Raw genomic sequence first — 17,836 nt, 5'->3', positions numbered from 1 at the left:
CAAAACCAGACAACTGAATTCCTAACTGGTGGCGAAACCAGCAGGAGAGAGAAGCCGTCGGATGAATTCACCCATGGAACAAAGACCGCCAAGTGTGGTGGGATGGATGAAGTGTCCTGACAAGCAATACATGATTTCCTTATGAAATCAACCTAAAAAGTGGGAAAGAATCTGGTGGCGGTAAGAAGCGCGCAGCAAGCTGAGCAGAATCTGTGCTAATATTAAAAGCCTGCTTTCGCATTTGCTACAGTTTCATTACTGACTCGATGATTGTTTCTAGGTTCTTAATGAATTCAAACTCAATTGACTCCCAGTAACATCCAGCTTTAGTAAATTTTCATCTTACATATTGACAATGAAATTAGATTTCCCTCTTTAGTGCAGGATGACGAATTTTGTGGCTAAATCTCAAACTTCAAGTCCAAGCGCTAAGAGGTACTCCGTCAGCCTTCCCTGAATGACACAAACAGCCAGCAAGATTAATTTGCATGTGATACAGAACAACAGAGAAGACAAAAAGTCTTCCTTTTTTTTCCAGCAAAAAAATATGATTTCTTTTAAAATGTCTTTAAGTAGGTTTTAAAGAAAATCGTGGAAGCCTATTGCAGAGTCACAGCATCTCACGATGTATGCACAGAGGATATTCTGGATGCAGAAGGCTTATGCAAGGGCAGGGCAGTGAAATATCCCAAAGGAAAACCTAACACAGTGAAGAGGCACAGTTATGAAGCATTAACATGCTGTTAATGATCTGTTTGCTTTAGACAGAGTGGTTTAAGTCTGCTGGGCAGTTATTTACAACAGATTAATCTGCAGAGTAAGAACTGGCTGTATGTTTCATTGTCTTTTCCATTTTTACCTCACTCTCCAGCAGAATCTAAGAATTCATTCTCATTGACAAGACCTGTAGCATGCTGCTGTGTTCAGCAGTTCTCACTCTTCCAAGGGCAGCTCCAAATGAAATCTGAAGGCCACAAAGAAAATCTTAAAGGATGGCAAGAGAAAATGATTTTATCATCTGAAGGAAAGGTGGGCAACTGCTCAACACTTCTGCCAGCCAGTTAATGAAGATACTTTGGCAGCATCTTCTCCAGAGACTACTTCCAGCAAGAAATGAAACACCATCTGCATGCATAGAGAAGGGAAAAATAGTGGCTTTGTATTAAAGATGAGTTTCTGATCAGCTGTCCAATATGAGAGGAGAGTTAGGGCTTGATAAAGTAATAAAAGGCTAAATTTGTGTGTTAAAAATGTGATTAATTAATTAAAGATAGCAAACACTGAAGTTAAGGAATATACCAACCACTACCAATGTCCAGGCAAGTGAAACCCCTTTAATAATAGCTTCAGAATCAAAAATCATAGTTTACCTTATTTTAAAGTAACTATTACATCTGACTGCCATCACCATATGACTTGTAAGGTCATAACTTACAAACCTATCAGCAGTTCATATTCTTTAGTGATTGTACCTTTCGCCATCTATTCAAGAACAGATGCCCAAAAAGCTCTTAAATAGGGCTGAAACTTAAGATGTCACCCGAAGCACAGATTTAATGGAATAATTCAATGCTATTAATTATCATTAGAAAAGTTACATAGGAAATGCAAAAAGGCTGAAAGATTTTTCATGTCTCCTCATTGTAATATTTAAGCATGGAACATTTGCCAAGTCATCATACATGGACCACTGTAGCTGGTTCTGTTAGCTAAGTAAAATACCTTATCTATAGTAAGAGCACCCTTGCATATTGTTTGTAGACAACTGGTCCTTTCACACCTGATACAAGAGACCCTCACTTCCCCAAAGAGCTCTGCAGACAAACTTCTGAGCATCAGGAAAACAGCAGCAGCAGAGAAGATGATCATGGACTTAGTGCAAACCATGCCAAGAATTCCAGCTCCGATAATGACACCTGAGGATGCAATCTGAGTTGAAAACCATGACAAACTTCCCAGGGGTTTACTCTTTACTTTAAGTTTCTGTTGTAAATGGAAAGAGACACATTTTCATCTCATTTTAGTAAAGCAGATTGCCATCTCTTCCTAACTTTTTTCAAGCAGGCAGTAAATGTTGTCTCAAGAAATAAGTTGTCATAAAGGGACTGTACAGACTAATAACATGCTTTGAAGAGTATTAAGGAGGTCAATCTGCCCAATTCATTTTAATTGAACTAGACACAGATGGTATATGATTTCATTTAATTAGGCTGTAGATAAAGAACATCTCCACATAAGGCATGCCAGTCAAGGATAAATCATTAAATAGCAGTATATACTTGAAAACCCTTAAGGCCAAAAAGCTTGCTGCGTAACTGAGGACATTGGTGCAGTATCCCTTTCCATCAAAGGATCAACAGAAAGAAAATGGACAATCCCATCAGAAATACTACAGAAGATAATATACAAATGTCTAGTAAATTAAGAAAAGAGAGCATTTTGAGAAACCCATATTTATTACAAAAGTAATGCTAGTTCTTTCATTATACAGACATAATACAATAAGGCATAGTGCTCTACCATAAACTATAGTTACAATTAAATAGATTATTCTACCCATCCATTAAGCAGATCTAATTATGGAATATCATTAGCAAGGCCTTAATTCAATTTTTTTCTTTGCTTTTTGATTACTACCTATTAGTTTTCTCCTTTTACTGACAGACTTCACTTTTAAGTTGTTATCTTTTAAGGCAGAATAGCATTAAGAGACTGGCCATACTTGGATGATTTTGCACAAGGCTGGGGCTATGGGAGAAGAATGCTTTTCCTGGTCTATTTTTTTTACATTATTATTCTAGCAAGATTTTGGAATCAATAGTTTTCCTCCCTGTGGCCTTATTTATACCTCACCTCTTTTTATCACAATGAATAAAATGCATACAAAAGCTGCCAGGCTTACAGAAAAAGATGGAGGTGACAGTGTAAATGCTCTTTCAGGCAAAATACATGGTGCTTATGGGCACATTTACTTCCACAAACTCTGCAGAAGCTGCACAGCCCATCATTGTGGCCCTGTGCAGGGAGACAGAGACATCCACCTGCAGAAGAAATGTCTCCAGACATTTGAGTCTCCCAGAACAGGAGGACTGCAGGAGTACACCATATAATACCTATGGCATCATTCCTTATTCCATTCTCTATTGAACAGAGTCAACGGTTTTTATCTGATTTTATAGGTATCATTCAACATCATTATAATGGCAGCAGAGCGTGTTTATTCCATCGTCACTAAAGCCAAAGGTATTTCTGCCTGGGAGTTTGTAGATGCACAGAACCCCTCCATAGAATCAACATTTTCCTCAGCTCTCTGAAGGGAGTAGGGGCAACGCAGTACATTTTGTGTCGTTTCAGCTTTTATTACAGTTGTAATCTTACACCGTCTTTATTTTCCTGTTAAAGAAACAGTTTAAATACCAAGTTTGTAAATCAGGCACAGTTCATTAAGCACTGAAAAGCCTCCCACTGACTTGGATGCAGATTCTGCACTAAAGTTAGAAATGCCCAGAAACCCACTGTTTCTGAGACCTTTTCCTGGATCTGCCTTCACCATCATGATTTCCAAAGCAGCATTTTGCACTCAGTACATTTTACAGAACAGTTTGCCCATTCAATTCATTTAAACTCTCACTTATGTAGAGAGCTTTTCCTTGAAAAATAAGTGGTTTCTTAAACCTAGTGTGCTGAGCCAGTATTACCTGCAGCCCTGAGGGTCTTCTTTCCATCCAGATATCACTGTGATGCTGTTTAAACATGCAAGTACCACAAATACTTTATGATATATGGTGATAATGTTTATGCACAAAGAGGCACACAACTGCCTAAAAAAGGCCACTGCAAACAGCATGTATCTGATTAAACAGATGATTTTAACACACTCACACGCTCCCAGGTTAGGTGTCATGATTTATTAATCTAATTCTCAAGGCATCAAGTGCCTACCTGCAGCTCCTGTTGACTCTGCTGGTGAACACAGGCACTCATGAACATGAGCAATGAACACTATCTGTGTGTACATGTCAGACGTGTGTCCATGGATGAGGAATTTAATATCCTCTTTAGAGCAGGGCAAATTTTGCCAAAAGCCTTACTTAAAATTAAACCCTAAAAAGCTCCTGTTAAACACATCTCCAACGACGTGCTCTCAGAAGACAAACAATCTTCTACTTATTCAGGAGGAACCTGAATTTTAAATGTGATCATTCTGAACCACAGCTTCAGGAAATGTTTAATTTTTGGAAGACTGTATTGATTAAGATGCATTGGTCTTTTACTGCAGTGACTAATAACCCAAATTCTTGGAGTGTATCCCAACAGTATTGGCAAAACAAGCAGTAATGAACCTGAGTGACTGGAGCAGATAGATTAAAAACAATAGAATGCAATGTGGTGACAGCGAATGGGGAAAAAAAAAACTAAAATGGCACTTTTTTCATCATTTATTTTAGAATTACTTGAAAATAAGCTTTTATTATAATAGCCATTTCTGAACTATTATGTCAGTGATTTAATCTAGATATACACCGTATCTCCTCACCAGGGTGCATGGAGTAGTTCAGGTGCATGTTCTAGTGCAGCAGCAGTCTTCTCATTTGACCCAAGGGCTTTATTGTTACCCAATATAAAGCACTAGGAAACCCTTTGATTTGATTTGAGTTTACAAGATCAGTAAACAGCTGCACCTCCTCATAGAGGAGCAAAGGATTAGGCTACAACGGTGGGGCAGAACATTTTCTACTCCTCTCATTATACAATGTGCTTCAAGCAAATAATAATAATAATGATAAAAAAGGATGTGTATTTCTATTTCTCTTAATTCTACCTCTGTGTAGAATGCTTCTAAATTAAGCACGTTAAATATAAAACCATTTGTGTTTGACTGAAGTCTTTCATATTGTTTATTGCACCCCCTTTCTGCAGGAATACTGAACAAAGTCTGTTGATTGCACAGTTCTTTCTCTCCTCATGAATGGTCCAATCACACTCTTGGCACATGAAGATACAAGTAACAGATGTTAAACAAAACTCTGAGGGATTATGCATTTCCCATGAAAGTTACAGGACTGCGTTCATTTCTACTGTTGGGTTTTTCACCACCCTTCTATCTCTTTGCTTCGGCTTCTCCAAAAGTGTGTTCCCTCTTCTTGCACCCTTTAGAGCCCAGAACCATTCAGGAGCTATCAACAGAGAATGTTTAATTCCCTTATTCTAATTTGCACTATTAATCCAGAGTACTGACTTCATTAAGATTTAGAATCAAACAGATAGAACAAATAGAACAAGATCAACATGACAAAATGAATGAACTTTGATAACAACTACACAAAGGCTCTGGTTATTAACATTCTTATTTAATTAAATGAAATAAAATAAAAAGCTTTTTAATATTGTAAAAAAACAAAAAGAATGTTATTCATGTGTGTTGGGGAACAGGATTTTAGGCTTCAGATTCAATACAACATGGCTCATTTACTTGTAAGCAGGCCAATCTGCAGGTACTAATACAGACCTTGGGAAATAAAAGTGGATTTTGACTAAGGAAGGATTTCATACAGCTATTTATAAGAAGAGATAGCCAGGTCTTCTTCCTGTTGCATGTAGGATTATAGGGCTCAAATTGTCTTCAACAAAAGGCAAAGAAATTTCTCGGGAAGAAAACTGTAATTTGGGATAATCCCAGTTTGCAGACCAAAGACCTATCATTTCCCACCTCATGATAACGTTCATTAAAGAGAATTAAGACCCTCAGATTCAAAAGATGCTTTTTAAAGAGGGCTTACATAAAAATCACTTTATAAATTATACTGCCTCGAGTAAGTTTAGATTTAATGTCTGTGAAGTTAACAATTTGCTATTACCCTTACTACTTGTCCAGTGCAATAGGGTCTAACCTAAATAGTTACTATAATAAGTAGGTTTCAAAAAACTCCCAAGTTTGGGGCCATATGCATTTTATAACTATTTTTATAGAGGGTTTTATCTCCTTTCTGGTCCATTCGTTGCTGGTCTGATGCTCCTGTTGCCATAGAAACAGACCTGAAGGGAGCTTTGTTACAGATCACAATGGTTTTCCCAACACAGAGACGTTTCTTTCATACCTTAGTTCAGCAGGTACCTTCTCGGGGGGACAGAAAGAAGAAAGGATAAATCAATCAGTGACTCTTCTCTCTATTAAGTTCTCATTAACAGAATTTATTACACGCTTTTGCTTTTAGTTTATGAGATCAGCCTATGATCACTGGTACTTTAAGGATTAAGTTTCATTAATTACATGGGCCACGCTACGGCTTATTTATTTGCAGGGGAATAGTGGAAATCCAATTACAAAAGGAATCCCGATTGCTGCGATGTTACTGCCACAGAAGCACCGTGATTTATTTTTTCAGGGCAGGTAATATGCAGTTGGCTTAAGATCTGTGTGCATCCAGTTTCCTCAGGTTGTTATCATCTAATAAGCGTGCCCTCAGACCACTGGTTGTTTCATGATAAATCCAATCTTTTTCCAAAAGCTGAAGAAATGTCTATGAACTACTTGGGTCACTTAAGAGCATCACCCCAACCACAGCAAAAAAGAAGAGGAAACAAACGAGGTAACAAAAGCATGTCCAAGAATGAAACCAAAGTGCTCCTGTTTAATTAAAGCTACCCAGATGCTTTACCAGGACCGGATAAATGGAACACAAATGGAAAAGGATGACGGCTGCTCTCCTGCCAGTCACGATGTGTCTCAAACCTCCCCTCCCTGCTCTTCTTCTCTTTGTCATCTCTCTTTTCCAGGGTCAAAACACCTTGATAAAAGAAACTTGTTCTCTCCTGCAAAGCACAAGTTGTTCTTTCCCCCCCAGCTCCAGGGGTGGTTTCCTGGAGTTGGTTGGTTTATATTAAGAAACTGAGGCTGTAGCAGTTTCAGTGGGCCCCGATCAGCACCGTTCTGCCAGCACCCCAAGGAAACAGCTATTTACAAAGATGGGTATGCTCTCTGGTGACACATTTGAGAATTATTTGTGGCATTTGGATCTACAGTGCTTTTCAAAAGCAGCCCACTCGTTTTATTCCAAATTGAGATTTCATCTAATTTTGGTGTAAGAGCTGCCACCTCAAAACACAGCCCGTGCTAAGAGCATCTGGCATTCTGCAAGGTTTTCTCAGTGGTCTCTGCATGTTCCCTTGAGCTAATAAGTTCAGTGTGCCATAATTAGGCTTTTTCTTAAAGAACCCCCACATCCCCATTGTGGGGATGGTACCTGCTAGAAACGTCCATGGTACATCTGACACGTGAAGTCTCATGCACGAAGAAAGCCTTAAGCACTCTTCCCCCTTAAACCCCAATATCATGTCCTCATATTTATAAAGAGTAAATATGAGATGACAAGGAAATAATCAAATTCAACTCAAACCGCAGAGCTAACACTTGGAAAGTAAGGAATAACGTCAACTTCAATTTGGGGGATTACAGACAGTTTTGATTGTGAAACCAGCACCCAGCAGATTGCTTCATGGGTTGTAGTTACGGCCACTACAATGCAACCCTATCAACAAGATTGCTTTCTACTATTGGGAATAACTTTGCTGAGAGTTCTCCTTTTATAATATCACTGCCTAATTGTTCTCCAGTGCTAACGTATGAAAATCACTGATATTTTTAGAGCCATCATTTATATACATTTCCTAACTGTACTGCCTCTGTTTAGCTATTAACTCTTACAAGGCTATATGTTATACTGTAGACTGCACAGCAAAAGCACAGAAAATGAAAACATTAATTCTGGTTTTTACGATGCCGTTATTCGGCATTGTTCTGGATTGGGAAAATACCAATATTCTTTATCAATAAAAAGCTTTGAAAAGCTATGGACTTTCAAAGCTCACAGACTAGAATAAAAACTAGTTAAACCACATGCCCTGTGTGCCTCAGGTCCAAGCTCCATGAGCTGAAAGGCGGAAGGGCTGCAATGGAAGATGTGCCGCTGGAGTCACACGCTGTGTGTAGGCAGTCACCCGTCACATATTTCCTACAAGGGGGGGTGTATAAGAGAGGATTCACACAGCTCTTGGCAACACTGCAGTAAAATTATTCCATGCATCTTCTGCAGAGGGACAAACTACGAGAGTCAATTCCGGGATTGCGCCGTAGGCAGAGGGAAGGAGCAGGAATTAGAAGCAGTGATAGAAGTTTGTGAACCTGTTCCTTTGCAATTTAAATCTGCTTCTTGAGGATCATTCACTCCAGCTCAAACGCTGTTTTAGTTGCCACAAAAGTAGCCTGAGCTTTAATATAGGGAATAGATGGTACCTCTCAGTAAATGATAAGTGTCAGTACATGAACAGCTTTCAAGCAGAAGCTGCTTCCAGCTACCTAAACAAAGGCATTCAGGTGAGCAGTGCAATGAATACCTCTGTACAGCCACCTAAGAGCAATTAAAACCTGTCTCTGGAGGGCACTGAACAGTTGCTCAGTGCCTAAGCTGTGCCTGGGTACCAAGTGGTGGTGAAACTCCCACAGGCAGGTGAGCAGCAACGCTCTGACACAGGCAGTGCCTGCCAACGGGTGCTGAACATAAGGTGGAGAGGGTGACATATGGCTGGAATTTACTATTTGAGATGGGTGGGGAAAAGAGCACTTGGATGCTGAAGTATCCAGTAATGGGAAAGGAATGTCAAGGGCCATAAGATGCTGCTGCAGTTTAAAAGCAATTGATGGGGGAAACTGAGGCACGTCCTGCCTATCAGACTCATGAACCTCCTCTTCAGATGCCAGCTGAGTATGAGCAGAATATCTATTGAATATACACAGAGCCCTTTGTGGCAGATTTCCTTCTGTAATTCTTTCTCTTCCATTAGAAAGAGTCTTACCTCCAGACTGATTCTGTTCAAAGTGAAATTTCATTGTCGATATACTCAGCTGCCCACATTTCCTACCGAGCCATTACAGCTGTGCACAGCACCATTTAAGAACTATTTAAATAAATTATAAAAGTTGTAAAACCTTTATTTCTCCATAAACTACTTTGGACACTCTGCAGAGATTCAAAAGTCTGGGTAATAAAAACATCCTTTCTGTTCTGAAACACGTTTTAAAGTACTGCATCAACTGTGATCTTGTTCATGTTGGGAACCTAGGACTAAGGCTTCTGGGAAGGGGGAGTTGTAATATAGTAAGGAATAGCATATTTTGACAAAAGGATGCTTGCATTGTGATGGTTTTATGTAAGAGTATTATCTACCGTGCCCATCTAATCATGCCCACCATAAACACAGTGGGATTAATGATTTTATTAGAAAACAGACACACAAACACACTGAGTTGGTATCTCCATTTTTAAATTGAGGGGGCTCTAGATTTCCTTTGTTTAGGGTAGACAATGAAAAACAAATGCATTTATTGCATCAGAGCTGTTTAAGAATCGCTTCAAGGAACCCATACAGCCTGTATGAATTCAAGCGAGCACTTATTGCTAACCTGGCAAGCAGTAAACTCTATCTTGCCAGATCTTCCTGCCTTTGTGTATCTTCTGTGAGGAAGTGAGAAGGGTTTTATTTTAATTAAAAAGAAGATATTTCTAGGACAAGACTGCCTTTTATCCAAAATTCAGATTAGCAATAATGTTCTCCCCCCCTTGGTGGCTCACAGTTGAACTTGATCTTAAGGTCCTTTCCAACCTAAATGATTCTATGAGTCTGTAATACATAGACATAAGATACATCGGTATCTTATCAAGGGATTCTCTTCTAGGTGCTTAAATACCAAGAACTCACTGCAATTTTGAGTAGCAAAGCCAGATTTAACCTCCCTGGACACTACAGTCACCTCCTCTCATTTAGGTTCTTTTCACTTTTTAAATCAATAGTGATTTTTTCTTTAATTCTATGTGAAATGGAATCGGGAACATTTAACACATCACATGCAGTTTGAAACACTTTCTGGTCCCTATATTCCATTAACAAAGGGAGCAAAGATTTAACTCTCAATTTTAAAGCATCCCTTCTGAAAGAAACCTGACAAGTTACTCCTTACACATCTTAACAAAGCAACAGTCAATTTCTGAGGTTGCTCTTAGATTTTTATAGTAATTTCCTCAAGTTTTAAAGCATTTAATCAATGACTTGAAATAGTTTTTTATGAACACCAAGCAATCTCCCAAAAGCAAGCAGCTAAATTAGAGATGATGCTTTGTGCAACTTAAGAGTATAATAGCAGCAGGAGCTGTTAAATTGTACTCAATAGCATCACCATAAAAAGAGTTGGCCATGAAGAGAAGATGAAAAATCTCTACTCAGACCACAGAGGGACATCAGATAGCAGCAAAATAACACCCTGCCAAGCATAAAGGAAACAAAGTTTTCTGGTTGCGTGAATCCTTATTTCATCTGAAACAGGATATTGTTCCCCAGACACCATCATTTCAGTGCTAGTCAAGGACAACGACTTTATTTGCAAGTATTATCTTCCTTTTGGCACAAACACAGACCTTTCAACCTTGTATTGCAGCTAATCCGAATAAAGCAAAACCAAGGTGATTTTAAGCTTTTGCCTCTTTTACGCTCACCTTTATTAAGGCATTTAACTTTGAAGGAATATAAAGAACAGGTTCCCTTTTCTACAGCAACAGAATACTGCAGCAAATAAAACTGTTACATGAGGAAACAATACGTGTATACCACTATTTTTAGCATAACAGACCACAGGACTTCTATACAACTGAGTAGTCAGTTTATTAAATAGATATATAGGAAAGCCTAGAGAATAAGAAAAGGTCTGTGGTTAGCAGAGCCTGAAACCCCTTTAGTTTCCTGAATTGATGTATCTAGTGTATTTATACCTAGTGTGTAGTCCTGTGTATTTATATATTTAGAAGCTAAAAAACAACTTCTGTTACAGATGTTAAAGATACTAAGAGTCTACTGAAGCTGTCAGTGGAGCTCCCCTTTCTGCAGGAGGCTGCTGCAGCCAGAAAACACGAGTTTTGAAAGGCAGTGACACAAATCTCTCTGTACACAATTTAAGGTAGCTCAATTCTCTCTTTCAAAAGAGCATTATTTTAAGGACACACTTTGACCCTGCCATTAAGCCACAACCACAGGTTTAGCTTTCATGGAAACCAGAATGAAATGCCTAAACATGAAGGGTTTTTTCCCCCTTCCCAACCGACTAATAACCCCACCATAGAGACCTGCCATGCCCCGGGGCAGGCAGTGTCAGTGCCGCACTATCGCGCCTCAAGCCACATCTATAAATAAGTCCTTGCCATCGTGTCCCAGATACCTCCGACCTCAGCAGGGAGGACTGGGAACACTCACCTGCAAGAGCTGCCTGCAGGAAACGTCTCCCTTGGCTGTGAAAGGCAGCTAGGCTTCCGAGGGGGAAATGCTTTGTCTGTTGTTCTGCAGTCTAACCTTGACCATCACCCATTGCAGGGCATCTATCTGACTGCCAGACTTGGATTCTCCTTAGTGAATGCAACAACTTTAAGTGATAGCTGTTCTAAAGGTGTATTTGTAAGGATTGCCTCATTTATGCTGAATGTGCAGTGCATGCTAATTTTGAATTTTTATAACAGGCAATAAATATTATAACAATTAATTTATAATTACTACTCTGGGAATTTTCATTTTATTAATGACAGTATTGCTCTTAAAATTAACAGAAAGGTTGCATCAGGCAAAGGCACCGGAGAATGTGAGTATGCAAATTAATTGTGCACCTGCACGAAATAATTTAGAAAAGGACTTTTTTATATTTAAAAATCTGCTAAATATTATGATAACCTTTTTTAACACACTGCATTTCAGAACAAAGCTTCCAGTAACTCAGACAGGGATAAGTTACTGAATTGTAGAAGGGGAGACATTACAGTCAAACATTTCAGTGAATTAAAGTATAACATTCTGAAATCCTCTTTGTGTAATAAGTCCCACTAATGTAGCAAATTTTAATAAACCATATTTATTTTCTGTTTGCTTTTAATCCTCAAAGTGGTTTTGAAATATTGCTTCTGTGTAAACATTGAAAATGATTATTTGGTAACCCAAATACCAAAAGAAGGCATTAGACTGATTTATTTAATCACCAAGGCCCCCCCAAAATGAATCATGAAATGCAGTCAGCAACATTAAGGACTATTAACAACCTGCCACACAACCCATTCTACAGCCATGAATTGATTCTCGATAAAATTCAGTGGTCTCACCCATAAGTGTTTGTTCTCATTTATGAACTTTAGGAAAAAACCCTAAAGAAGTCACCTTTCAAATGAAAAAAATCAAGAACACTTTCAGAAGTCAAACCATCCATAATAGGTGCAGAAGACCTACTCGTGCCACCACTACCAGTGTCAATCAGCAGTAACAACTGTATTTAAATGTAAAAACAAGATAACTTTTTAACATCCCAAATTTTCCAAAACCCCTTTTGGCTTCTGCCCATGTACTGTCCATTGATCTTATGGCTGACATATTAAAACAATTCATGAGGAGCTCATTAAAACCTAGCAAGAAAGGTCTTCTGGTGCCTTTCGTCAAAGGAGATAATAGCCTACAATCTAGGGCATGAATATGTTGCAAGAAACAAAACAGAGCCATTCAGACAAAGAACCCTTGGAATGCATTGTTCCCATAAGCAGATGTTAAATTACTTCACTGTACAGCAGAATCTATAAACCCCAAATGAATGTTATTTTTATGTGAACAAACAAGATTAGTTTATTATTTCAGCAGGGTGACACACAATTCTAGTGCATGTGTCTCACCGTGCAAGCAGATGTGCTCAAAGTAAAAACTGGTTGTTGACCAAGAATGCTACGGGTATGCAGAAGTATTGACACAGCAAGATAGAATGAGTGTATCCTGACTGGAATACGAGCTCAAACATCACTGTAATTGCTTCAAAAACCTATCTCAGGTAAGTCACTTGGATCACGATTAAACTGTCATTGCATTGAAGCTAGAGATCATTGTGTGCAAATGATAAGGACCAGAGTCAACTCTGAAGATGTACCTTGAGATAACGTGGATACAAAGAGTATCAACAAGCTGTTCATGATAGATATTTGTAGTCCAAGTGTTTTTTAAAAGTTCTTAAGTGAATATCATAAAGAGCTTATTGATAGTGCTTACAATTAATTCTCACAGTTAGGTGCAAAGAACATAAAACTATGCGTAAAAGCAACATATTAAATGCTAATGTACTTACATCAGTATCAGGTCCCTTGTCAGCCCCAGGACAGGAAAAGGTAACAAACTCATGGCATCTCTTATGAACCACAAAGCAGCAAACTAGTAAGAAAAGGGAAACCAACAATTAGAAAGGCATGTGTTAATTTTTTTCCTATTGTAACAAATATAACAACAGTGGAAACAAAACTTGCAGTCAAATATTTCACCTGTAAGTCAGTGAAAGAAAGCAGAGCCCAATATTAAATAAGGGCACACAAGAAAGGCAAACATCAAGTAAACAATATAAAGATGGACACCAGAAAAATCCAAAGACTCTACACAACACTGAGTATTTAAGAGAGCCCATAGTGTTAAAATACAATGTGGGATGAGCAGTTCCATAAAGCCATGTTTCCTGAGTCTAAATCCGTATCTGTAACAAGAACTGTCAAAGTGCATGCAGGCAAGAGCAGGAGGCATAAATAAGGAACGAAACCTGTGCTTGGGTATGGGATGCGTTCACCTGTATGCCTTGGTGAAGAGGTCTACGACATCCAATGTCTTTACTACTTAATTACTTGTGTAAGAAAGCAAAGTCTGGAGACTTTTGTAGAGAATAAAGTGTTCTCATATCACAGAATAGCAGGAGATAATGGGGGCAAAGAAAATGATCTCCCCATTACAACATGACTCCCATTTAACAATGAGCAAGGCTATAGGTTGTCACACAACACAGGGCATGCACGTCCCCCCAGACCACATAAGAACAATTTGATTGGTCCCGAGTGTGCTTACTTTGAGAAGCAGGGATTTTTGCTTTTCACCCTCCCTACAGGTTATTTTTAATATTAAGCTTAGTTCAGCTACTCCAGAATTGCTCCACATTTTAATAAAATGGAACAATTTAGATTTGAGACTGTGCAAATACCATGAAACAAACACACACCAGCAAGCAATGAGTCAGGAGACGATAATGAAATGATTCAAAAGTAATTCACTATTTCTTTACATACACTGCATTCCCTAAAGACTTCAAATTTTGCATTTCCAATACATAAAAATACACTATTTCAAAGGATGCTTCTAAAGAATAAAATAGATTTCACTCAAATGGCACTTGCAAACACTGAATTTCCTCAACTTCAGTGGAAACCAAAATAAATTATCTCTGTTTTTCCAAACAACTCATTTCCTGAGGCATCTTTAACAGTTCTTTCCCCCCATTTAATATGTATACAAATTTCTTTCACCTAATCAAGAGAGCCGAGAAAGATGTTATCAAGTGCAGCTTCATGTCAGTGCAGCACACAATGATGACTCCTCCATAATGCCAGACTGGCCTCGTTTACATCCTTAAGTCAGCCGTCTGGCTTTAAAGAAGTCTCATCACCCTCATATCTTTCTCCAGCTATTTTTCATCCTCATCCCAAGCACCAATTGTTTCCAACAGTTCTATTTCTGACACGGCATATGTTAATTCTTTGGGCAAATGGAATAAAATGGGCTTTGCTCTGCTGATTCCAGATATGCTCTGTCGCCTTCATATGAGCCAGAGCTCTGGCTCAATGTATGCTGCCCACTTGGTTGTCTAGTTTGTTCATCATTCTCAACCCCAATGAATCCTACAATTATCATTTCCATGGTTTGTTTCTACCAAGTGGAAGATCACTAAGTGGCAATTACTATTAATACTACTTGCAGCTGAAAAACGTTTCACTTCCAAATTGTATTTTTGGTTCCAAACCTTCCACTCTTGAAGACAAAAGCCCGAATAAATCACATGCAAAAAAAAAATAACATCCTCATTACATCCTTCAGGAAACAGAAAAGTTAGCTCATTACTTTTGTAGGCAGTGATCATACAGTTGCAAATGACAACATATGCAAACGATCTCAGAAACACTTCAGGGAAGTTGTAGGACTGAGCTGCTCTACCAATGCCTGCTTTTCAAATCAGGATCTTAGACTGGCTACTCCAGCTCTGCCTTTATTCAGCAACAGTCTGTGTTACAAGAACTCTGCATTTCTGGGCATCTATTTTGGGCAGTATTTATGAAATAGCACAGTCACATCCCACCTCTGAGCTGACAGCCTCACACAGCGTGTTAAAAAATGCATTTAGCTGGAGAAAATGTCAACCTTGTTTTTAATATGATATATTCTAAGTGTCAGGATAGATACATAGGAAAACCATTGCCACTCTTTGCTACAGCCTCAGACCATGGTTATGAACTTTAGCTCCATGAAAACAATGCTAATCACTACAATGGAAACTCCAGTTCAGCTGCCAAAACACACAGACCAGACAGCATTTGTCCTTTGGGACTTGCAGCTACACCTCAAAAAAGTCATTCAGGTTTCAGTTATCAGCACTGACTACTGAACTTCTAAAAACCTTTCTGTTCAGTCAACAGACCAACTGGTGTGTGCACATCGACACGGGCAGTCTCAATTCTTTTGCCTTTATTTCCTATTTCTATCTGTAATGGGTTAACTCTCTCCAAAGAACTTGTTTCCTTAGGGAGCAATTCAAAAGCATCAGACCTATCTCACCTTTTGAGAATACTCAGATAGATTGACACAAAACTAAACAATGGAATGAGCACCTCTCCTGGAACCATAAATCTGAAGGGAAAAGAATAAGGGTGAACTCAAATCTCTTGTTAGCACTCATCGTTTCCATACATAAAATTTAACAGCCAAATTCTCATTTTGAAATTCAGCCATTAGAGTGTATTTCAGCATCAGTTTTAAAGTTTTCTTACTTTCACAAGGCAATGCCGAGCTGGAGAACTCACGTAAAACATTCTTCATCCACAGAAGTGCAAATAGAATGCTATCTGCTTAAAATAACACGCCATTTTTTTTTCAGGAACAGAGATGAAAAATAACCCCTCACTCGTTACTTGTTTTGAAAAGATGTTAATAGCTTCACATCACTTACTGCAGCTGGTAAGAAGTCACATTATGTTCACCACCTTCTTGTAATGAAAGTTATTACTCTGCTTTGCAGAGACTGCCAGGGAATTTGTTGCTTTACATTTTAACAAGAGTGTAAGTGAGCTGGCACGCATTATGCATAGTAGCTCGAGAGCAAGTGGTATCTTGAGGCTGACAGTTATGATGATAAAGAAAATTATTGAGGTATTTTCATGTTTTGACAGCATGATTTTGATCTGTGGTATATAGAATATGGTTGCAGACATCCACCCTTTCCAGCTCTGGGCTTGCTAGAGACAAATAATCTCTCAGCAGCCCAGGGAGGGGGCACGGGGAGGAAGGGAGAGAACAAAACAGGCCTTGTGCTGCAAAACCAGAGTAGCTGCTAGTTCTCCACCAGCATGCTGATCCCTTGCCCTCCATCCTCCCAGCAATGCTGCAGAGAGCAGAGAATGCTAAAGGGGGGAACACGAAAACAAGGAAGAATGTGCTACAGAGCACTCGGTGCGCTCTCAAAGCAAACAAACAGGAGACACACTACGTGATAGCTGGGATTTATGGCACGTAATGGGAGGGCAATTCATTCTATCCAACACTTCTCTGTGCAAAATACTGAGAAAAACATGTTAATAATATATATACTGTCATCAGCCAGAGTTACAAGGCACTGCTGTAAATTTCCAACTGTTTTCTCAACTGTGATGTGCTGAAGGTTATCATGATATATATCGTTGGGTGAGAGTTATCTGCTGAAAACCACTGTTAGTTGTAGCGAGACTGATGGGAGAAATGAAATATTGCAGTAATAAATAACAGAAGCAATAGATGATCTATAAAGGAGAAAAGCCATTGTGGAGCCCCAGTCACCCACGCATCCTTTAGGCGCATGTCCGAAGAGCTTCACTACCACAAACATTGCAAAGTGCAGTGGCAAAAACATCAAGTCAAAAGTCACAGACTTCATAATTTGGAGTTATCAGGAAAGTCCAACAGATACTTTAAACAAAATACATCCTTTTTATACTCCCACTGCTGGGAGGGAAACAGATGAGCTCTTCCAGAAAGACATGAATATTGCTACCACACTAGCTATTTATTCAAGTAAAACGAATTAAGCTGCAAACCTAAAGGGCAAAGGGAATTCATTTCTAAGAGACAAACTGAACTGTCAGTTATTTGCTATAGAGAAATTAGTGAGGTTTTTCCAAGTCATCTTTGACTTGTTTTTCAATAGTCAAGGGTATTCTCCCAATTTTAATGATGAATTCATGAAACTTTAACTACTGTAAAAACAATGTATGAGCTTCCTGTTTAAACAAACTTTAAAGCTGTGGCTCCACTGTTATGACATTATTAGCTCCCAACAACAACAGCTATACATATTCTTGCCTCCATCATTTGTTTCTAGTAGTGTTTCTTCCCAAGGAAGCAGTAGAAGCAGCCTGGTTGGCCACAACAGGGAAATAACTGGTGTCCACTCAATATTTGTTGTTAGGCTTTGAGTAAGAATTCATTGTGAACTGGACTAAGGAGTTGCAACGTAAGTATAACAGGCATGAAAATCACTCTCTGCCATTACCCTCAGAGCACACTGGAGAACTTCAAGGGCCTCTACAGCAGCTTGGAGCACTGCGTAATTTTATGTTGCTGTTTCACATACTTTGCATTTCCAGTGAGGCCACAGAATTTCCCCAAGGGGCCCATATTACTGCCTGCCTTGTGTCTTCTGCACGACACCGAGCAA

General features: G+C 38.9%; 1 protein-coding gene across 4 annotated transcripts in view; it reads right to left on the bottom strand.

Moving 5' to 3' along the window:
* The window catches only part of PRKCA (protein kinase C alpha), a 161,066-nt gene that overhangs the window by 72,523 nt on the left and 70,707 nt on the right, over window positions 1-17,836 (bottom strand). For all 4 annotated transcript variants that reach the window (XM_061455284.1, XM_061455282.1, XM_061455283.1 and 1 more), the window contains exon 3: window positions 13,190-13,272. In XM_061455284.1, the coding sequence (XP_061311268.1) occupies window positions 13,190-13,272 (83 nt within the window). The remainder of the gene's footprint in view (window positions 1-13,189; window positions 13,273-17,836) is intronic.

This window comes from Pezoporus flaviventris, unplaced genomic scaffold (genome assembly GCF_033815535.1).
Source record: "Pezoporus flaviventris isolate CSIRO_AGI_PZ_B2104156 unplaced genomic scaffold, CSIRO_AGI_Pfla_v1 ptg000020l, whole genome shotgun sequence".
In the NCBI taxonomy this organism is placed as follows: domain Eukaryota; kingdom Metazoa; phylum Chordata; class Aves; order Psittaciformes; family Psittacidae; genus Pezoporus; species Pezoporus flaviventris.
Note: the sequence above shows the minus strand (reverse complement) of the source record. Positions and strands in the feature narration are given on the sequence as shown.